This window comes from Diaphorina citri, unplaced genomic scaffold (assembly GCF_000475195.1).
Source record: "Diaphorina citri unplaced genomic scaffold, Diaci psyllid genome assembly version 1.1 scaffold1627, whole genome shotgun sequence".
NCBI classification, from domain to species: Eukaryota; Metazoa; Arthropoda; class Insecta; order Hemiptera; family Psyllidae; genus Diaphorina; species Diaphorina citri.
In genome coordinates this window covers 6,343-29,522 of record NW_007379053.1, presented here as the reverse complement: position 1 = coordinate 29,522, position 23,180 = coordinate 6,343, and the positions used below count along the sequence as shown (strand labels likewise).

Here is a 23,180-nt window from a genome sequence, read left to right as displayed (position 1 = left end):
CCCTGTGTCGACAAATTTCCCTTTTATTTGTGAACCGTTACCAAATAAGCAAGTGAATTGTTGATCCCATGTGATTTTTCACGCGGAATCCAATGGTGAAACTTTTAGAACTGTCCGACTTAATGTAATAGAAAGTCGTGTGATGTTCACACCAGATTTTTTTATAAGTACTTGGTGGGTAGGTATTAGGTATCTATGATGTTGCATGTTGCAAACTCTTTGGAGCACATTTGTTTCTGGTACAAATATTTTATGATCGGATGTCTTTCCTACTTCAATACTCACTATTTGGGGTTTTTCATCAGCCTCACAATCAGCCCTAGGGTAGGGTGATTGATTTGGGCCGACATTTGGTTTTGGCAAAAAAAAAAAAAAAATCCGAGTGAAGACCCTTCGAAGTTCATCCAAAAACACTTCCATATGGCTAAAAAATATTGATTAGTTCGTTGAATCGACACTTCCTATTGGTTGATTTGTGTAAACAGTTTCATCCGATGTCTTAATCCAGCCAATCAAAACTGCTTTTATAAAAAAATGCCATTTGATATTTTTGTACTTTCTCGATAGTAAAATTCGTTTACACGATTTTTTCGGCCTGCTAATCCGGCTTGCGATTGCAACTTTTTCTTTGTCCGATCGCCGATCATTCCGATCAAATTTGGAAAAAATGTTCAAGATAATAAATCGATTTCTCAGGAGCCCTTTACGGACCCCATTCAAGAAATAATAATTTGTTTCGCCCTGTAAACGCCCTCGTCGATTTTAATAAAAATCGGCCCGGCTTGTAACCCCATCGCCGGCAACACATACGATAGCTTCGTGTGAACAGAGCTTATAAATCACCGCGCGAAAATTTAAATTTGTATACTTTTGGGCAAAAAGTGCAAAACTACTGTGATGGGACTTGGTAGACCTGGGCATGAGCCCTACAAGGCCCTACACTTGAATTTAGACCACGCTACGCCACTGGACCCCCCAATTTCTACCACCCTGTAATTGGAGCCTATTGTACCATCATAGTTGTAGTATCGAACTCATTGTGTTACACCCTGTATACAAGACATATCTGTTTGTTTACATTCTGTATATAAGACATCTGGGTCGTTTGACTGCTGTGTACTTAGCAAAGTAAACAGAAGAAATCGAATGATGTACAATATTGTAGATTAAAGTGTTTGCTCTTCGCGGATGATATTCTGAGACTGGGGTCTCTTTTACAATAATAGTTTTCGAGAAACTCAAATCTTGACTCGAAATGTTTTCTAGAACCTGAAATCTCAACTCGAAAACTCAAAATATTTTCTCGATGCAGAGCAGAAATCTTGACTCGAACCCGAAAACGATTTTATAATTTCATCCGAAGTTTTTTGTTTACAATCTTGGAGTTAGGATAAAAAACAGCAACAGGGTTGTCGTTTGTTTACAAACGACCCTTCGAAATCAACCTTTGCTATTTCTTTATCAAGGGAAATTTCAGGCTGGCATCCTCCCTGTTTAAGATCCCCCAGTCCCCAGCCAGACCGCTTCAATCCGCACTATTTGATGAAAATCTCTCCTCCTCTTGGTACCTATTCCATTTTTTGACCTACCAGATGGAAAATCTTTCCTGCATAAGTTGGACCTACTTGGGTGCGTTTTTTTCCTTAGAGATGCTTTAAAAGAAAGGTAGGTAGAACATTTGCACAAATCAAGATTTTAACCAGCGAAAAATTACCTCAGCAGAAATGAGCAAGTGAGCCATTTTGTGAACATTTTCGCCTTTCGAAATCAACCTTTGCTATTTCTTTATCAAGGGAAATTTCAGGCTGGCATCCTCCCTGTTTAAGATCCCCCAGTCCCCAGCCCCCAGCCAGACCGCTTCAATCCGCACTATTTGATGAAAATCTCTCCTCCTCTTGGTATTCCATTTTTTGACCTACCAGATAGAAAATCTTTTCTGCATAAGTTGGACCTACTTGGGTGCTTTTTTTTCCTTAGAGATGCTTTAAAAGAAAAGTAGGTAGAACATTTGCACAAATCAAGATTTTAACCAGTGAAAAATTACCTCACCAGAAATGAGCAAATGAGCCATTCTATGAACGTTTCCTGAAATGCGAAAAATTACCTCAGTAGAAATGAGCAAATGAGCCATTTTATGAACATTTCCTGTAATCTGCACTCGGGCTGTGATATGCAAATTTTCCCATTGAATAAATCAGCGTAGACAAAGAGGTTGCATAGACAATAATTTAATACATAGATACACTGGAACAGAGGTTCGCAATCTGTGGTACGCGTACCACTAGTGGTGCGCGGAAGTATTTCTAGTGGTACGCGAAGAGATTTGAAAACCAGATTTTTATGATTTAAGTATCTCGTAAATACGAAAAACAAATCTGGTAACCCTAATTGGGAGAGAAAAAATCTACATTCAATGCACCAAAAAATTGTGACATGGTACTACGATTAACACAAAAATTTTGCCTCCTTAGCTATAATATCTTTATTTACCTCCCAAACCACATAAATGTGATGTTTGCTGGTACGCCAAAAGAAGCTTGAGGTGTCAGGTGGTACACAGTACATACTCAGAAATTTGGGAACCCCCCCCAGTCCCCAGCCAGACCGCTTCAATCCGCACTATTTGATGAAAATCTCTCCTCCTCTTGGTATTCCATTTTTTGACCTACCAGATGGAAAATCTTTCCTGCATAAGTTGGACCTACTTGGGTGCTTTTTTTTCCTTAGAGATGCTTTAAAAGAAAGGTAGGTAGAACATTTGCACAAATCAAGATTTTAACCAGTGAAAAATTACCTCAGCAGAAATGAGCAAATGAGCCATTTTTTGACTTCAGATTTGGATTTTTCCCAACTTTTTACGTAGGAATCGACCTTTTATTCATAATTTTTACCCAACTGCAACTGCTCCATTGCGAAAAATTACCCCAGTAGAAATGAGCAAATGAGCCATTCTATGAACGTTTCCTGAAATGCGAAAAATTCCCTCAGTAGAGATTTGGATTTTTCCCAACTTTTTACGTAGGAATCGACCTTTTATTCATAATTTTTACCCAACTGCAACTGCTCCATTATCGTTGTTAATTCATTTGTGTCAAAGCATATCCTTTTCACAATTTTTGTCCAATCAAATCTCAAAGAGCTTTTTTTCACTACATTTGTGGATGAACATTTCCTGTAATCTGCACTCGGGCTGTGATATGCAAATTTTCCCATTGAATAAATCAGCGTAGACAAAGAGGTTGTATAGACCATAATTTAATACATAGATACACTGGAACAGAGGTTCGCAATCTGTGGTACGCGGTAGCATTTCTGGTGGTACGCGAAGAGATTTGAAAACCAGATTTTTATGATTTAAGTATCTCGTAAATACGAAAACAGCACCAGCCTAACACCACTTGATCTCTGGACAAGTCCAACCCAGAGGTTGCCTCCTTCCTGGAGTTCAAGACAGAGAGGGAGTGTGGAGAGGGACAGTAGTCCGCTGCCGCTGCTACTACAACAACAACAACCATAGCTGGGAGAGAAAAAAATCTACAATCAATGCACCAAAAAATTGTGACATGGTACTACGATCAACACAAAAATTTCGCCTCCTGAGCTATAATATCTTTATTTAACTCCTAAATCACACAAAAGTGATGTTTGCTGGTACGCCAAAAGAAGCTTGAGGTGTCAGGTGGTACACAGTACATACTCAGAAATTTGAGAACCCCTGCTTGCACTGGAACATGAAATGAATATGGTGTATTCTTCTTCCATTGTTTGACCCCAAACTGCAGTTCATAAATTTCATAGGTGCCTGGAGTTTTTCCCGTCGATTTGTTTGCGACCGAAATATTTCGCAATGTTTTTTCAATGCGAAAAAAATGCACCTCTTCTTACAGGGTGTGTCCAAAAAATAGACCCTTTTTACAATGAGCCCTGTGAGGAGAGTAGGATGGGCTAGATGTGTATAGATGCTTAAGGCAGAGTATAATCACTTGCCTCTATCATTTAAACTTAACGGTATTTAGAGATGGTTAAACAAAAATACGAACATGGGATTTTGACTTATTAAATGTGTTAACTCCTTCTATTCGGAACATTTGCGTTATTCGTCGCTTCAAACTTACTTAATCTCGGAAGATTCATTTCAGCTGACTTTTTCCCTTCTGAAAGTCCTCAAATAGACCCTCCGTTCCCAGCATTATTGATTTTTTGCACTTTTTGCCCAAAAGTATACAAATTTAAATTTTCGCGCGGTGATTTATAAGCTCTGTTCACACGAAGCTATCGTATGTGTGACCGGCGCCGGCGATGGGGTTACAAGCCGGGCCGATTTTTATTAAAATCGACGAGGGCGTTTATGGTATTTAGAGATGGTTAAACAAAAATACGAACATGGGATTTTGACTTATTAAATGTGTTAACTCCTTCTATTCGGAACATTTGCGTTCTTCGTCGCTTCAAACTTACTTAATCTCGGAAGATTCATTTCAGCTGACTTTTTCCCTTTTGAAAGTCCTCAAATAGACCTTCCGTTCCCAGCATTATTGACATCCAGCTTCACAAAGTTTCTGTCTGTCTGTTTTCAGTGCCCCCGCCCACTAAACGATGTCGTTTCGCGTGGTCCGCTCATCCAAATTCCGGCATGTGTATGGGACGGCCCTCAAGCGGGAATTCTGTTATGATAACATCCGAGTATCCAAGAGCTCCTGGGATTCGACGTTCTGTGCTGTCAATCCGAAATTTCTCGCTATTATTGTGGAGAGTGCCGGCGGTGGAGCATTCATAGTCCTGCCCTTGAATAAGGTAAGCATTCATAGTCCTGTCCTTGAATAAGGTAAGCATTCATAGTCCTGTCCTTGAAACATCCGAGTATCCAAGAGCTCCTGGGATTCGACGTTCTGTGCTGTCAATCCGAAATTTCTCGCTATTATTGTGGAGAGTGCCGGCGGAGGAGCGTTCATAGTCCTGCCCTTGAATAAGGTAAGCATTCATAGTCCTGCCCTTGAGTAAGGTAAGCATTCATATCCTGTCCTTGAATAAGGTAAGCATTCATAGTCCTGCCCTTGAGTAAGGTAAGCATTCATAGTCCTGCCCTTGAGTAAGGTAAGCATTCATAGTCCTGCCCTTGAGTAAGGTAAGCATTCATAGTCCTGCCCTTGAGTAAGGTAAGTATTCATAGTCCTGCCCTTGAATAAGGTAAGCATGCATAGTCCTGCCCTTGAATAAGGTAAGCATTCATAGTCCTGCCCTTGAATAAGGTAAGCATGCATAGTCCTGCCCTTGAATAAGGTAAGCATTCATAGTCCTGCCCTTGAGTAAGGTAAGCATTCATAGTCCTTTCCTTGAATAAGGTAAGTGGACAAACTAATAGAATAGAATATACCAGGGATGCCCAACCGATCGGTCCCTCAATATTTTCCAACAACTCATCAGCCGGGACTCATTCAATATTTATGTCGATTCTGTAAATGGAAATATCACTAATTTATGAGTATTGATCAAGTCTTATTGATTATGTCATTAATAATAATATTATAATGAAGAAATTGAACACGTGGGGTGAAAATCAATTTGATTTGGTGATTGTAAAAAATTCGATTCCACCCGGGGGCGAATTTTATCCTGAACTTATAATGCTCGCTCTCGGAACGGATGGCTTTCTCCTATCCTGTCTTCCTTCTCTCTTCGATTTCGGGACGATAAGACCTTAGCAGTTACAGTTCCCTCTATCAAACCTCTCCGAAAAAAGAAGAAGAAAGGAAAAAAAAACGGATTGTGGTCCCGGTCAACAGTGGATCCCTATAGAACTACGTTCACCTGTGAGGACAAGAAAATGCGGATTATCAACCCCCGAACTGGCGCTATTGAAGAGGTAAGGCGCTGTAAAAAAAAAGATGGGTGTTACACCGTCGTTTTTATTTCTACAACTGCTACATTAAACTCATGTGGTTTGTGTCGTAGCATGCCCATCCCGTAGTATGTCCCTCATCAAATGAACGATAAGAGACACAATACTTCCCGTTTAGGTGCTGGGTCAACACGAGAAAACTGGAAAGTACGTAAAAAATCCAATTGTAATTTTAATCTATAGCAATTTTGTTTTAATTTAATGCTGTATCTAGCAACTAGCACTTCCTTGGGGGGGGGGGGGGGGGGGGGGGGGGGGTAGTTGATGTTACATGGTGAGAGAGAGGAAGTTCCTCTGTCTCTTTCTCTCTTATCTTGGACCTCGTCCAATAATATCAGCCGCTATCCTCTTCTATAACGCTGTCCTAGGTTACCCCACTTTGAGTTATATTCTGCATTAGTACCATCCCGCCTTGGCGGTGGAGTGGTCATTGACTTTCGACACCAGCAATGGCGTTATGTTCCCCCTGTATGATCCGGATACCAATCTAGTCTACTTGTGTGGCAAGGTGAGTGTCCCCTAATTCACTTGTCCTCACGAGGCTGAGTGATTCTGCCGTTAAGGCCACAAACTAATTATGTGGGCTCATATACCGCAACGTTTCTATGTGAGACCCGCGACATTTTTTTCTCAGTGCAGTAAAATAAATTGCGCTAAAATTCTAATTTGCAACTTGCAAGCGAATTTTGATGACAAGTTTGTTAAATTTATGATGTTTTTTATCTCCTCGTAAGTTTGATGTTTTTATCTATCTAGAAAAGCTATAAAAAAATCTCACTATGAATATTTTCATATCATTCACAAATTCTAGCAAAATAATAACTGGAGATAATAGTGCAATAGTCCTACACTAAAATGGACGCGGCACACAAGGGATCAAGTAGAGACCGCCTTCATAATAACTGGGGATAAAATTAAGTTAATAACGTAAGACGACCTATGTACATAGATCATACATTTTAAAGGTAGGTAATTGTCAATTTGCAACAACCCCACCCCATCAGTGAGTAAATATCTATCACAACAAATCCATTCTGTCCTTCTATGAATGGTAGCTTAACATCAGCTTACCCATCAATTATTATAAGTATAACATTTTTTAGTACAATAATAGGTAGAGCCTCGATTATTCCAACTAATTGGGACCGAGGGTAGTTGAAGTGATCGACGTTAAAATGATCACTTTCTATGATCTTTTCCTTTGAAGGATTAGGGGAAGTGATGTTGGCCACATCACCGGTGTAGTTGGTCGGGAGTTTGGCCGCTGGCACGATCAGGTTCATGCTGTTCGGAGGCTCGAAAGCCATCTGATGGAATATTAGAGATGGGAGTTGGGTTTGTAATGACATGGAAAGTGGCTGGACGGCTTGGTGTTGATGTTGATGGAGGTGGCATCCATGATCTTGAGCATTTAATTCGTCATAGTAAAGTTATTTAAGGTTATAATCTAGTTATGTCTGCATCATTGTCATTCTTTGATGTTTACCTATACACTCTTATGAATTATATTGACTTTCAAAGTATATGCGGACAGAAGATGACTTATAGGTTAATTTTATTAAGACATTTTGTTGAATTATTATTTATGTGGGTGATACATAGATACTGTCAATTAGATAGATATAACTACTCCATTTCGCGTAGATAACACTAATAAGGCTAATAACTTTAATCTATCAAGGAGCGCGGTAGCGCTAAGCCCCGCCAAGTCAAGAAAGTTTGACAGCTTATGAACAAGAAACTAGACTAACAAGAAAGAATGGATCATTATAGTTACCCTGCCACTAACAAAGCTGTATTCCGTCGTAAATCTTCGTACTTGGATAGATGATGAGTAGTATCTAAGGATTAAGAAAGGTAATAAGCATAGTAGACAGCTAGACACTAATCTCTGCTGTCCATCTTCCAATGATCAATATCTTAATCCTCTGAGAAGATTATTTGTACATCATTTACTGACGAGCTTATACGTTTCTTACTGATGTACGTTCGAATTGAGAACGCCAGGCTCTTTGCACATCAGGTGAAATAGAGGAAATTTGAAAAAAAAAAAGTTGCTGTAAGAAGTGCCTTTTCAGTCCTATGCTGGCAGTCTAACTCAATAAAGTACCTAAGGCCAGCCACTCACTATCAGGTAGACCGGTCGGATTTACCTGCATGATAGTGTGTGCTCATCAGGTTTCAGGTAGACCCAACAGGCGGTCCTGATCAGGTGTACCTGTCAGGTATACCGGTAGTGAGTTGGCCTAACAAAAATGACAACAAAAGCCAACCCCGTTGAAAACGGGAAAAGGCATAGAAGGAGATGATTATTCCAACAGTTCTCAAGTGCTTATACACTCTTACAGGAACATATTTTCCCAAAAATAGGTACTCAAGTGCTAACAGGAACACATTTCGAAAGACTTTTTTAATGATGCTGAATCTGATGATAAATAAAACTTCCAATTATTTTTTCCCCAGGAGTAAAATAAAAAAGGAAAAAGCTGTAAGAACTATGAAATCCATTCGTTCTACTTTCGTTAGCTGTAGAATACCTTATTTTTTCCCCAGGAGTAAAATAAAAAAGGAAAAAGCTGTAAGAACTATGAAATCCATTCGTTCTACTTTCGTTAGCTGTAGAATCGCCAAAAGTTACAATTTTTCGAATTTTTCTTCTTGGCAATGTGAACCACTAGTTCATTTGTAGGTATACGCCTTCGCCTCGTCTCAAGAAAAAGTAAAAAAATGTGACGAAGAAAAATTCGTTCAGCCAGCCTAGCTAGCTTAGTTGGTAGCGCGTCTGCCTTGTAAGCGCTAGGCCGCGGGTTCGATTCCCGCCCGGGGGCGGATTTATCCTGATGGGATAATGTTCATACATGTGTAGAAATGAGAAGACTCATTAAAAGTATTAAAACTGGATACAAGCCTTGGAAATTTCTCCTAACCCTTCTGCTTCTGAGCCTAACTTCTGCCTAGCATGGCTACAATAAAATTATTATACCAAATACTGTACTGTAAACATTTACTATGTTATTAAAACCATAAAATAATAATAATTGAAACCTTGTTTAGACTGCTGGGGTGAAGGTTTAGTCTTATTCGAGCAGGATAAACAAGGTATATTCTATTCTACGCCTAGGGAAAATGACCTAATAGTCAATTCCGAGCATTTGAAAACAACAATAACACCTAACAGAATCCTGTCTTCCTTCTCTCTTCGATTTCGGGACGATAAGACCATAGCAGTTACAGTTCCCTCTGTCAAACCTCTTTAAAAAAATCGTTCGCCAGCCTACATAGTTAGCTTGATTGGTAGCGCGTCTGCCTTGTAAGCGCTAGGCCGCGGGTTCGATTCCCGCCCTCATGGAAAAAAAAGTTGTATCTTTAGTTGTATTATCTTCTCTAGCTTTAGTTGTACACGGTGGAAATTTCTTGAGGCTCCTAAGAGTTTGTTCCCTATTATCCTTGGGTTGAGACTACCCATTCTTTCTTCACTTTTCTTCCTTCCCTCGTCCACCTATATACGTTCTCTCATGGAAAAAAAAGTTGTATCTTTAGTTGTATTATCTTCTCTAGCTTTAGTTGTACACGGTGGAAATTTCTTGAGGCTCCTAAGAGTAAGAGTTTGTTCCCTATTATCCTTGGGTTGAGACTACCCATTCTTTCTTCACTTTTCTTCCTTCCCTCGTCCACCTACGTTCTGGGTAATTGTGTAAACATCAGGAGAAATGTATAATGATTTATAAAATCCATTCTGTCCTTCTATGAATGGTAGCTTAACATCAGCTTACCCATCAATTATTATAAGTATAACATTTTTTAGTACAATAATAGGTAGAGAAATGTATAATGATTTATAAAATCCATTCTGTCCTTCTATGAATGGTAGCTTAACATCAGCTTACCCATCAATTATTATAAGTATGACATTTTTTAGTACAGTAGGTAGAGCCTCGATTATTCCAACTCATTGGGACCGAGGGTAGTTGAAGTGATCGACGTTAAAATGATCACTTTCTATGATCTTTTCCTTTGAAGGATAGAAAAAAAACAATGGATTTCGGAGTTGAAACAATGGAAGTTGAAATAATCGAGGTTCTACTGTAGATATATTGAGTTAATCAAGAACATCTACGTTAGTACCTATATGTACTTACACAGAACACGAATATGTCTGTCTGAAAAGGTGGTTTGCACGTCTGCACTCTTGCGGAAAACTGTGGGGGAATGGAACGTTTTTTAAAAACAATGGATTTCGGAGTTGAAACAATGGAAGTTGAAATAATCGAGGTTCTACTGTAGATATATTGAGTTAATCAAGAACATCTAAGTACGTTAGTATATGTACTTGCACAGAACACGAATATGTCTGTCTAAAAAGGTGGTTTGCACGTCTGCACTCTGCGGAAAACTGTGGGGGAATGGAACGTTTTTCTCTCAAAATCAAATTTCAACGAGCACACCAAATCCAAATTGCACTTAGCGATGCTAGCGAATGTGCATCACGTCACTTTTTTATAACATTGTATTCTATTGTCAGGGCCGTATTTGAGGTGGAGGGGTCTGAAGCTTAAATCTTTTCCTCTTAAAAAACTTCTGATCAAGGGAGACCGCCTTAACACAATTAAATTTATATATCCTAAATATGTAGGTACATATAAGTTTCGTTCTCAGAACGGCTGGATTTTCATAATCCTCTCCTTCTGATGCTCTGTTTGATTTCGGGTCGATAAGACCTCCGTTGTTACCGTTCCTCCTATCAAACCGCTTTGGAGCAAAAAGTCAACCACAGAAGAACACAACTTTTACTCTTCACAGGTATGAGTAAAAGTTACTTCTGTTCTTCTTCAGTCAAGATGAATATCCTCAAAGTCACATTGGAATACACCAGACATTATTATATGAACCCTTGAGAAGGAAAAGAAGAGAAACCCCCTAAAACGGTAAGCAAGTACATAAAAATGTTCGGTTTGAATTTTATATAAGTATCGATATTATGAAATGTTTTTTTGAGCTGTCCCGTTCTCTCCCTTTCTTTCCCACCTTCGCTCCCTCCCTCTCTCTCTCTCTCTTTCTCTCTCTCCCTCTCTCCCTTTCTTTCCCGCCTTCGCTCCCTCCCTCTCTCTCTCTCTCTCTCTCTTTATATACTTTTTTCTGTCCCTATATTATCCTTTTCTATCTTTAACTTGTTCTATTTCCCTTCCTCTCTTCCTCTCTCTTTTATCCTGATGCATTCACCCATTATTTACCATCAGCGATTCCCAAATTTTTCTTCTGATGTTGACCTGAAATCTGAAATTGATTTTTCTAAGAGATTTGTTAGAGGGAACTGTAACTGCTCTTATAGTCCGGAAATCGAAGAGAGGAAGACAGGATAGGAGAGAGCTATTTTATCCTGATGCATTCACCCATTATTTACCATCAGCGATTCCCAAACCTTTCTACTGATGTGGACCTGAAATCTGAAATTGATTTTTCTAAGAGATTTGTTAGAGGGAACTGTAACTGTTCTTATAGTCCGGAAATCGAAGAGAGGAAGACAGGATAGGAGAGAGTCAGCCGTTCCGAGAACGAACATTATCCGTTCAGGATAAAATCCGCCCGCGCTGAAATCGAACCCAAGGCCTAGCTCTTTCAAGGCTCTGAATTTGAACACGTTGATCTTTCAAATTTTAATTTGATCGGGAGGGAGGGTTGGGGGTTTGTTGAGTCACATAAAATACAGTAAAGGGACCGCGGCGCTTTCACGATTGATTGGTTTTTCGTGGAGAGGGAAATATCGCCGAGTTTCATTCATGCTCTTATGCAATGTGCAACACGAATGTGTTGGAAGACAACCAGCCATGGTTACATAAAGCTCACGCGGTATTAGGCGAGTAGCATTGGAAGGAGGTCTATTACTTTCATTCAGGCTTTTCCCCTTCAGTGCTCGCAGTCTCAGTTTGTCCATTGATATTGAAATGTAAAATCGTCGATTGAAAAAAGTTGGAAACTTGGATGGAATTCATTTAATTTGTCCAGCAGTGCTCGCAGTCTCAGTTTGTCCATTGATATTGAAATGTAAAATCGTCGATTGAAAAAAGTTGGAAACTTGGATGGAATTCATTTATAATTTGTCCAGTTATTATTATTATTATTATTTATTATGATATTATTATTGAAATTAATCAATTTTTCTCTCTCTATCTCTAGCCAGCCTAACTTGGATGGTTGCGCGTCTGTCGCGGAATTACGTCGTCCGGAACGTTATTTATTATGATATTATTATTGAAATTAATCAATTTTTCTCTCTCTATCTCTAGCCAGCCTAACTTGGATGGTTGCGCGTCTGTCGCAGATTAACGTAACGGATTTTATTCTGAACGAATAAGATTCGTTCTCGGAACGGGTGGCTTTCTCCTATCCTGTCTTTCTTCTCTCTTCGATTTCGGGACGATAAGACCTTGGCAGTTACATTTCCCCCTATCAAACCGCTTTAAGAAGAAAAAAAAAAAATGCGTCAGTGTAGGTAGTCAAATGATCTTCTGTAACTGTAAGTAAACCTTTTTTGTAAAAAAAATATCCATCTGTAGAAGAAAAAAAAAAGAACATCTTGGGACCGAAGAGGAGTGAAAGGGGAGGATCCATCTGTAGAAGAAAAAAAAAAGAACATCTTGGGACCGAAGAGGAGTGAAAGGGGAGGCAGAACAACAAACACAACCAACGAGAACGACTCACTCGAACGTCCACAGTTCTTGATGATTTTGGTGCACAGCTCTTTTTTGCACCTTGAGTATTAGGATGCTAGGAGTTCAGGGAGAGAGGAAGTGAGATTCAAAGGATAGGATAGTCTGGATAGACTTGGTGGTGAGCACAAAACTTACTCTTATTTTTCAGCAAATAGACTCCTAAATGGTGATTCTGTTTTTGACGAGGATTTTTGACCTGTTCTACTTGAGTTCAGGGAGAGAGGAAGTGAGATTCAAAGGATAGGATAGTCTGGATAGACTTGGTGGTGAGCACAAAACTTACTCTTATTTTTCATCAAATAGACTCCTAAATCATAATGGTGATTCTGTTTTTGACGAGGATTTTTGACCTGTTCTACTACTCATTCCTCACTTTTAACTCCACGTTTTTCCTGAGCGTGGAGAAAAAAGGAGGAGTGGAGGAACGTACAATCGTTCTGAAATTAAGGCTCAGCTCTTTCACAATCTAGAGAAGTGGATTCGTTACCTCCCTCGGAAAAGTCCTCCACTGAGCTAAAGTGGAATTTTAGCTTGAATAATATTGTCACAGATGAATTTCCACTATGCTAAAATTTGTTACTTGGACTCAAACCACCAACCTTCGCTTGCAAAAACGTTACCGTTGCCTTATAGGTTGATCTCAAGGTTTACAATAATAAACTTATAATTCAGATAGCTTCTCCTAATCAACTAATCTATCACTCTTCTCTCTTCGATTTCGGGACGATAAGACCTTGGCAGTTACATTTCCCCCTATCAAACTGCTTTAAGAAGAAAAAAAATGCGTCAGTGTAGGTAGTCAAATGATCTTCTGTAACTGTAAGTAAACCTTAAATATACATCATTCTGTAGAAGAAAAAAAAAAAAAAAGAACATCCTGGGACCGAAGAGGAGTGAAAGGGGAGACAGAACAACAAACACAACCAACGAGAACGACTCACTCGAACGTTCACAGTTCTTGATGATTTTGGTGCACAGCTCTTTTTTGCACCTTGAGTATTAGGATGCTAGGAGTTCAGGGAGAGAGGAAGTGAGATTCAAAGGATAGGATAGTCTGGATAGACTTGGTGGTGAGCACAAAACCTACTCTTATTTTTCAGCAAATAGACTCCTAAATGGTGATTCTGTTTTTGACGAGGATTTTTGACCTGTTCTACTCCTCATTCCTCACTTTGAACTCCACGTTTTTCCTGAGCGTGGAGTAAAAATGAGGAGTGGAGGAACGTACAATCGTTCTGAAATTAAGGCTCAGCTCTTTCACAATCTAGAGAAGTGGATTCGTTACCTCCCTCGGAAAAGTCCTCCACTGAGCTAAAGTGGAATTTTAGCTTGAATAATTGTCACAGATGAATTTCCACTCTGCTAAAATTTGTTACTTGGACTCAAACCACCAACCTTCGCTTGCAAAAAAGTTACCGTTGCCTTATACCTTATAGGTTGATCTCAAGGTTTATAATAATAAACTTAAAATTCAGATAGCTTCTCCTAATCAACTAATCTATCAAAAACATCATTCTCCATCACACATTCAACGTTTGAGGAAGCACTAAAAACACCGGGTGTTCCAATCATTCCGAATGCGACGCTCAACCGTTCTATCTGATACAAAGTTTTCGAGTCACCCTACACAAGTCCATTCTTTTCGGATCGGTGAACTCTCTTCAACTTCTAAACTCCTAATGGTTGGAAAACTTCAAGTCACAAAATACAATGGAAGAAACCAGCAATACCAGGAGTGCCGAGGGTCAGGGCAACGAAATGGGACTAACAAATGTGGGAATTTTGCGTTTTTCGCTGGGATCTCTTCGGTTTTTCTTCCTAGGAAAATTGCTCGGGAATGGCTTGTTGGTGAGTTGGTTTTTCTTTTAATCGATGTTTTTTTATTGTTTATACTATTTTTTTCGTTGAAGGACACATTGCCACAATGTTTTTACTATCAATATTTTTTATCATTATGCTGGTCGAGGTCGCATGGGTATCTGTGTAACCTACCTGACGTCTCCTAGTGGTTATAATTGAACCAACCTGGCTTGGTTCATGAGATTTTTCATGGTCAACCTCTCGTAATAAAAATAATCCGTGGCTCATGCCAATGTCATGAATATATAGTCATGATAATGTAGGTATAAGTAAGATCGATGGTTTTTTATTGTTTATACTATTTTTTTCGTTGAAGGACACATTGCCACAATGTTTTTACTATCAATATTTTTTATCATTATGCTGGTCGAGGTCGCATGGGTATCTGTGTAACCTACCTGACGTCTCCTAGTGGTTATAATTGAACCAACCTGGCTTGGTTCATGAGATTTTTCATGGTCAACCTCTCGTAATAAAAATAATCCGTGGCTCATGCCAATGTCATGAATATAGTCATGATAATGTAGGTATAAGTAAGTATAATTATATGCTAGATACATTAGGTGTAGGTTACAGGTAGAGATCTGATTATTTGAGATAAATCTGTGTGTTGTAGGGTACCTAATACAGATAAATGATGGTTCAAGCCTAAAGTAAAGTTAAATTATATTAGGACCGACGATAAGATAGAGAATAGAGATGGATGAGCTGTTTAGATTATTCTAAAATGATAGACAGGACCGCGATAAGTGAGTTACTGAGTTTTAACTTGACAGTCCGACTTCGAAGAAGGGTGAGGTTGATCTCCTCCTTCGGCGAAGGCGGACCACTGTATCTTCGGCTCAGCCGATTTTTTCCAGATGGATGATCATGCGGGATGCGGGTAATCAAAAAAAAAAAATTGACAGTTTTGCATTTTCGGCGAAGGCGGACCACTGTATCTTCGGCTCAGCCGATTTTTTCCAGATGGATGATCATGCGGGATGCGGGTAATCAAAAAAAAAAAAATTGACAGTTTTGCATTTTTTTGTTTGTTTGTTTGTTTGTTTGTGTTTGTTTGTTCTAAGTTAAAGATAACTCTTGATTCTAGAACGGTTTATCTGCTGCTAAGGTCTTTTTTGTCCCGAAAGCGAAGAGTGAAGGATATTAGGAGAAAGCCATCAGCCGTTCCGAAAACGAACCTTATAAAGGATAAAATCCGCCCCAAGAGGGAATCGAACCCGCGACCTAGTCTAAATAATTTGATAGTTTGACTGTCCTAACGCAAGGCTGAGTGGACCCCAGAATGAGTCGCTGGCCAAACCATAGCTCACCCATACAGTGCTGCCACTTCAGCGGCAAACATCCGAACTTCACAGTTTTTCTGGCCTGAAAGTAGGTGATGACACTTGCTTCAACTCCTGCGCTCCTAATAGTCAAGCGACGTAAAAAATGTGTAAAAGAACCCGCGGAACTTTTTCTCCACCGTTGCGCTGCGCTTAGGCTGGGCGGCCTGATGGGCACATTTCCCGGTATTAGGAGATTTGGGGAGCGACTCGAACTTTAGTTCCCCAGAACTAGGAGGGAACTAGGTCAGAAACGAGAACCATTTGCCCCCTCGCCCCACGGGGGAAGAAATTTGATTTTCCCTTTTTCCCCCGCACCACTACCTCCCTCCCACCTAGCTATAACTCGACGACAAATTTTCCCCTTTTCGTCCATTGAATGAAAAACAAGTAAAAAAGTTATTTTCTTTATTTAGCTAGGTCGTTAAATCGAATCTCCACTCGGGACGATTATATCCTGATGCATGAACAGATAAGGTTCGTATATACCCGGAATGACTGTGCCCGGCTGGCTTTCTCCTATTCTGCCCTCCTTTTCAAAAATCACTGGGGAAATCACTACTTTGCCTTCCTTACATAGGACGTCTTCGGCCAAAGCCTTTGTGAAAGTGTACGTGTTGGGCCATTCGTGCAAGAGTCTGTAAAAGTATAGAGATAGAAAATGGTTAATGAATATTCTAAAAAGGTATTCTTCTTTTTCTCTCCTCCTTCTTCTTTTCTTTTTCTTCCTTTAAAGTTGACTCCCCCTGGGGCCACCCCTGATGATGTTAATAAAATGAAACCCAGTAGAAAATGTTTCCTCCTGAATATAATGAGACACAATCATATTTCAGCGTTTTTCGAAATTCACAACCATTCTCTAAATATTTCGAGTGGCTCGTTTTTTTCTGAAACACACTGTATATCTTTTGCCACTCTGTGTCATTTCCTATTCCACTCACTTGGGTGTCATTTCGCTCTATAACTCGACGACAAATTTTCCCCTTTTCGTCCATTGAATGAAAAACAAGTAAAAAAGTTATTTTCTTTATTTAGCTAGGTCGTTAGATCGAATCTCCACTCGGGACGATTATATCCTGATGCATGAACAGATAAGGTTCGTACCCGGAATGACTGTGCCCGGCTGGCTTTCTGCTATTCTGCCCTCCTTTTCAAAAATCACTGGGGAAATCACTAGATGTAAACCACGAATGAGCCAACCAACCATAGGTCTCGGTCTAACCAAACATATGTAACTTTAGGGACCCGTCAATTTTTGGGTTTTTGTGGTATAGCCGCTAGCAAAATCTACACCATTCAAATTACTCCGACGTATGAAGCATACTGCAATCAACCATGCTTCAAGGTAACATGTATGTAGCAGGCTCCAAAACCACATGGAGGTGCAATGTTCCAAAAACACATTTTAATTGCACCTTGATGGCGCTTTTTATCTAGCCTCAACTATAGGAAAATATTAATGGACAGCGTAGTCTAACCAAACATATGTAACTTTAGGGACCCGTCAATTTTTGGGTTTTTGTGGTATAGCCGCTAGCAAAATCTACACCATTCAACAATGCAACAATTCTGTTTAACATACACATACAAGAAACAAAATCGTAGGTAGGTACCTCTATTTGATATGGTATTCGGTTTACGAACTACAATGGTAGGTATTTACAAACAAAATCAACAAAGAAAGAAGAATCAGTTCAAAGACCTCGCAGAGCGTCAATGACCTACATTTGAGAATATGAGAAAGGAGGTCAGAAGTGAAGATGCGCATATTAGGGAAGAAATGTGTAACTAAGTATTAGGAGCGTAGCGACTCTAGGAGTACTCGGTAACCCAATTCAATAGTGTCTGGCTCAAGTTGAGGTGTGTGGAAATTTCCTGTATGTTAACAATGAGTTTAGTGTGATAGTTTCATAAGTTAGAGCCGCCCAACGAGTTCAATAGGTCACGAAGAGAGGGGAAGAGTTTTATGAATGGACAATCTGATAAGAGCACGGTATGATTACCTACAACCGTGGTTGAGTTCATGAAGCTACTTCCCCTTCTTCCACCAAGGTTTTGTTCTCTCTTTGATAGCTCAAACTCTCTTTGAGCGCTACGTTCCTAATACAAAGATTCGCTAAGAATGTTAAACTCGAGAAATAAAAAATTCCTGAAATATTTTTTTGAAATTCCGTGGGATTTTTATTTCTCCCTCGCTCGGTCGGAGTTTTGGATGTTCTTCTGTTCTGGGTGTGGGTATTCTAATATGACAGTAACTACCTAGCTAATTCCTCACTGAAAATTCATTACTCGCATCTATAGGTGGTATTGTACCAAGATAGAGTTGAGGGTTAGATCCTGAACAACCTTTGTTGTAATATCAAGATAGAGTTGACAGTTAGATCCCGAACAAGGCTTGCACGATGTAAAGAAGAAATACCAACAGGAGAAGACCGCAGAAGATCTTGAGAGCACAATGGGCAATGTAGAGTCTGTGAAATGAAAAGAGTTATTTAGGAATTTCAGGATAATAATGCTCCACGTTAATAGGCAGGGTGCTTGCTATTGGAATATACGATATTCGTCAATGCATTGGGGCATTACAAAACGAAACTATGTAACTTCTGGAAATCTTCTGTAAACAAGGTACTATGTCAAGTAGTAATGATAGCAAGATAGGGGAAAAATGCTACTCTGTTTACACTTAACAAAAGGGAACCAAGTCGGTACTTACCGTTGGTACTTCTTGCGCGCAGCAGGCAGGGTGTGAATATCGTCATGCACCAGGTAAACACGCAGCCCCAGCCCCATAGCCTCCGCGTAGTACTCCCATTTCATCTGGCCCATATCGAAAAAGAATAGCTCCTGATCTTCTGGATCTAGCTTGTTGAATAGGGCTTGAACGTTGTGGTCCGTCCACACCCACTGACGATGCGCGAAGTATTCCAGTGTGTCCGAGGCCTTGTCGATTTTTTTGTAGATGGCCATGAGCCTGGTCGAAAAAGATAAAAGAAATTAAAATTATAATAAGAACAACTTTATGACCTTGAAGTGGATTCAAAAGTAAACAACGCCGAGGGCGTTCTCTACCACATAAGACCTGGAGGGCCAATGAGATGTTTGGAATTAATGTTTCAGAGCAGCTTGAGAGCCAGTATTTTGTTCATAATTATGGCTTATATGGCCCTTCAATCCTATATTTCTTAAGGTGTGTCCACACATAGTCGACCGGCCTTCGATTGATGTAGACTGACACATCCACACTGCCTCAACAACTTAGATTTTCCTCATCGATCGATTATTGGATTAACTGAAAACTCTCTGTGGTTAAGATCGGGCATAGCACCAAAACTTACATTGGTTTTCTACCGCTGAGAGACGCCAATGAGTCCAGAATGAATCCGGGAATCGTATGTAGGAAAAAGCTCAGAATATAGTAGGTATACTTGTTACTGGCGGGAATAAACGAGAAGTACCAGATCGCTCGGATGGTGGGCCAGATCGGATGGCACACCGTAGCCAGTTCGTCTAATTTACCCCAGGAAATCGGATTTCGTGCTGAGCCCACGAAGTTATAAATCGGGATGGGATCCCTGTGAAGAAGACAATTATTCTTATTAGATGGCCATGATGTTTCTAACACAGCCGAATTTTATATTAAATCAATAATCACTGAAGTTATCATTAGTTCCTTTTTGGTTACCATCCTTCTAATAAAAAGGTAATGTAGGATGCAACACATTTTTTACTCTGAACTTAGAATTTCGGACTTAACGGACATCTCCGAATAGCGGACATCACTTTTTGGGAAATGGGGACATTTTGATCAGTTTCCTATATGAAATAGCGGACAAAAACTGTTCATGAGATGGGAAAATTGTGGAGCTACTTTAGCTGCCCTTTTAAAAAGAGAGTGGGCGGTGTATCTGGGTTAATTTGTATGTATAAGGTTTGGACCTTTGAATCCGTTCAATCAGAGTGAAAATATACGAAAATATTCCTGCTGTCTGACAGACGCCCGGAACGCGTGTGCATGGTGGAAACAGCTTCCGATTTCTAGGTCTCTCACAGACGGTCTGAAGACTGATGTCGGAAACTTTTTCTGCCACACACCTTCCGACGGCCCGTCCGACACAGTCGACGGTACCATGTCCGTCACCGTGTTGAGGTTGATGAGATGTGTGTGCAAGACACCGGTGGCGATACCCACCAGCATACCGATTGGGCCGTACACGTTGTCGATCCAGCCTCGCACCGGTTCCCGATATGTGGACACGACTGTGGAACACAACAGGATTCATATAAATACATAATTAAATAACTAAATATCTTATATCTCATTGATTAAAAACGCGGTAACTTTATGAAGTTTCATTCTAACTATTGGATTTGGATTATATGGAAATTATGGAAAACTTCCCGATATGTGGACACGACTGTGGAACACAACAGGATTCATATAAATACATAATTAAATAACTAAATATCTTATATCTCATTGATTGAAAACGCGGTAATTTTATGAAGTTTCATTCTAACTATATTGGATTTGGAATATATGTGGAAATTATGGAAAACAAATATTACTTCACTTTTGTTGAAATAATTTTACCTATTACATTTTAAATTATAAAACGGGCTAGTTTGACAAGACAAGAGTTCGCTGAAGACGGTACTAGAAAAGTAAAGGTTAGACCCGAAACGTCCTAAAAGTTAAAAGGCACATGCCAACTTCAAGTCCAGACCAATTATGATACCTACCTATAACATAAGGAGACATAATCCCTCTTTATCCTCAGAACACTTTCAGAGTAACAAATCTTCTGGAAACGAGATACCACGTCAAGTAACATGATAAAGATATATTATTGGAATGATAGATACTTGACAAATAGACAAAACTATTAAATTTGTCAATTGAAAACGTCACTACGCTCGCCTTGCACGCGGGAGACCAGGGTTCGATTCCCGGCGGGAGGGGTCAAGAAATTTGTATCAAGCACATGATTGACTCCGTGACTGGATGTTGCGGGGCCCACTCAGCCTCGTGAGGAAAATGAGTAGCTAATATCAAGCAAATGATTGACTCCGTGACTGGATGTTGCGGGGCCCACTCAGCCTCGTGAGGAAAATGAGTAGCACTTCACTTTTGTTGAAATAATTTTACCTATTACATATTAAATTATAAAACGGGCTAGTTTGACAAGACAAGAGTTCGCTGAAGACGGGACTAGAAAAGTAAAGGTTAGACCCGAAACGTCCTAAATGTTAAAAGGCACATGCCAACTTCAAGTCCAGACCTATTATGATACCTACCTATAACATAAGGATACATAATCCCTCTTTATCCGCAGAACACTTTCAGAGTAACAAATCTTCTGGAAACGAGATACCACGTCAAGTAACATGATAAAGATATATTATTGGAATGATAGATACTATGTTTTCACTTGACAAATAGACAAAACTATTAAATTTGTCAAGTGAAAACGCCACTGCGCTCGCCTTGCACGCGGGAGACCCGGGTTCGATTCTTGAACACTTTCAGAGTAACAAATCTTCTGGAAACGAGATACCACGTCAAGTAACATGATAAAGATATATTATTGGAATGATAGATACTAAGTTTTCACTTGACAAATAGACAAAACTATTGAATTTGTCAATTGAAAACGTCACTGCGCTCGCCTTGCACGCGGGAGACCAGGGTTCGATTCCCGGCGGGGTCAAGAAATTTGTATCAAGCACATGATTGACTCCGTGACTGGATGTTGCGGGGCCCACTCAGCCTCGTGAGGAAAATGAGTAGCTAATATGACTATGACATATAAATGCGCATAGCGACCGGTGCCAGCATGGTGGGTAAACATCGGATGTTAGGATTGTTGAGATATTGGGAAAAATCCTACTTTGCTGCAGTGAGCACCAAAGTTGTGATATAATAACACAAAGAAACTGCATTTACATTTACGAGATATTGGGAAAAATCCTACTTTGCTGCAGTGAGCACCAAAGTTGTGATATAATAACACAAAGAAACTGCATTTACATTTACATTTACATTATTTGTCAAGTGAAAATATAGTATCTATCATTCCAATATCTTTACTTTCAGAGTTTCAACTTACTGACAGCAGGACGCAGAACGGCCAATGGTAGACCTTTGCCTTCCTTACATAGGACGTCTTCGGCCAAAGCCTTTGTGAAAGTGTACGTGTTGGGCCATTCGTGCAAGAGTCTGTAAAAGTATAGAGATAGAAAATGGTTAATGAATATTCTAAAAAGGTATTCTTCTTTTTCTCTCCTCCTTCTTCTTTTCTTTTTCTTCCTTCAAAGTTGACTCCCCCTGGGGCCATCTTTGCCTTCCTTACATAGGACGTCTTCGGCCAAAGCCTTTGTGAAAGTGTACGTGTTGGGCCATTCGTGCAAGAGTCTGTAAAAGTAGAGAGATAGAAAATGGTTAATGAAGATTCTAAAAAGGTATTCTTTTTTTCTCTCCTCCTTCTTCTTTTCTTTTTCTTCCTTCAAAGTTGACTCCCCCTGGGGCCACCCCTGATGATGTTAATAAAATGAAACCCAGTAGAAAATGTTTCCCCCTGATTATAATGAGACACATAACGATATCGGCGGTGACCTCCCTGGGGGTCAAACTGTAACGAGGATTACGCCGCACGCCGGCCGCATGAAGGTCTAACGCCATGACTGTCCCTAACGGTTGCCCCCTAATCTATTGGGAAATGTAAAAATTCGATGTTAATTAGCTAATTACTTTAATTAAGTATTTATAATCATCACTGACAAAAAAAGACTATTTTCACTTACAAATGAACAATCAAACTATTTTCACTTTCAAATGAACAATCAGATGATTTTCACTTACAAATGAACAATCAGATTTTGAAAGTGATCTACAGTCTACACTTCCGCACAGTCAGGTCTACTATTGCCTAATCCCGATTGCAATTTGAATCCACGTCAATTCCAGGTAGCAATTTTTGGAGGACAGCCACCCCCGAGATTGAAAACTCACGGGAACTGCCATGTTCGGTCCTATTGGCCGTACTCTTATCCCTAGTTTGCCAGTCGCAGTCACATTGCTGTACTGGAATGTATTCCAGCTGTTGCAGGTTAAACATAATGTATGGAGTTACAGGTTATATAGGTGGTGTAAAAAAAAGTGTTTCGCCCATCTAGGATGCGCCAAGACGGGTCTTTCCAAAAGGACAGTGTGCAAATGGACTACATGGGTTAAACGAAAAACTTAATGAGACCTCCCTGGGGGTCAAACTGTAACGAGGATTACGCCGCACGCCGGCCGCATGAAGGTCTAACGCCATGACTGCCCCTAACGGTTGCCCCTTAATCTATTGGGAAATGTAAAAATTCGATGTTAATTAGCTAATTACT

General features: G+C 39.8%; 2 protein-coding genes across 5 annotated transcripts in view; one reads left to right on the top strand and one right to left on the bottom strand.

The window, feature by feature from the left end:
* The window catches only part of LOC103516645 (coronin-1B-like), a 7,804-nt gene extending 2,410 nt beyond the window's left edge, over positions 1–5,394 (top strand). For 2 of the 4 annotated variants that reach the window (XM_008481626.3, XM_008481624.3), the window contains exon 2: positions 4,578–4,830. In XM_008481626.3, the coding sequence (XP_008479848.1) occupies positions 4,597–4,824 (228 nt within the window). In that variant the 5' untranslated portion in view covers positions 4,578–4,596 and the 3' untranslated portion in view covers positions 4,825–4,830. Of the gene's footprint in view, positions 1–4,577; positions 4,831–4,854 lie in introns of those variants that run through there. The other 2 variants (XM_008481625.3, XR_003393532.1) reach the window with 2 other exon arrangements.
* An 11,972-nt stretch (positions 5,395–17,366) lies between these two features.
* LOC103516647 (fatty acyl-CoA reductase wat-like) lies at positions 17,367–22,194 on the bottom strand. The gene is given in 6 exon segments (XM_026828979.1): positions 17,367–18,265; positions 18,508–18,765; positions 19,130–19,441; positions 19,916–20,051; positions 21,902–22,011; positions 22,145–22,194. Coding segments are annotated over 6 exon segments (960 nt in total). The 3' UTR covers positions 17,367–18,171.
* Between the last annotated feature and the right edge of the window lie 986 nt (positions 22,195–23,180).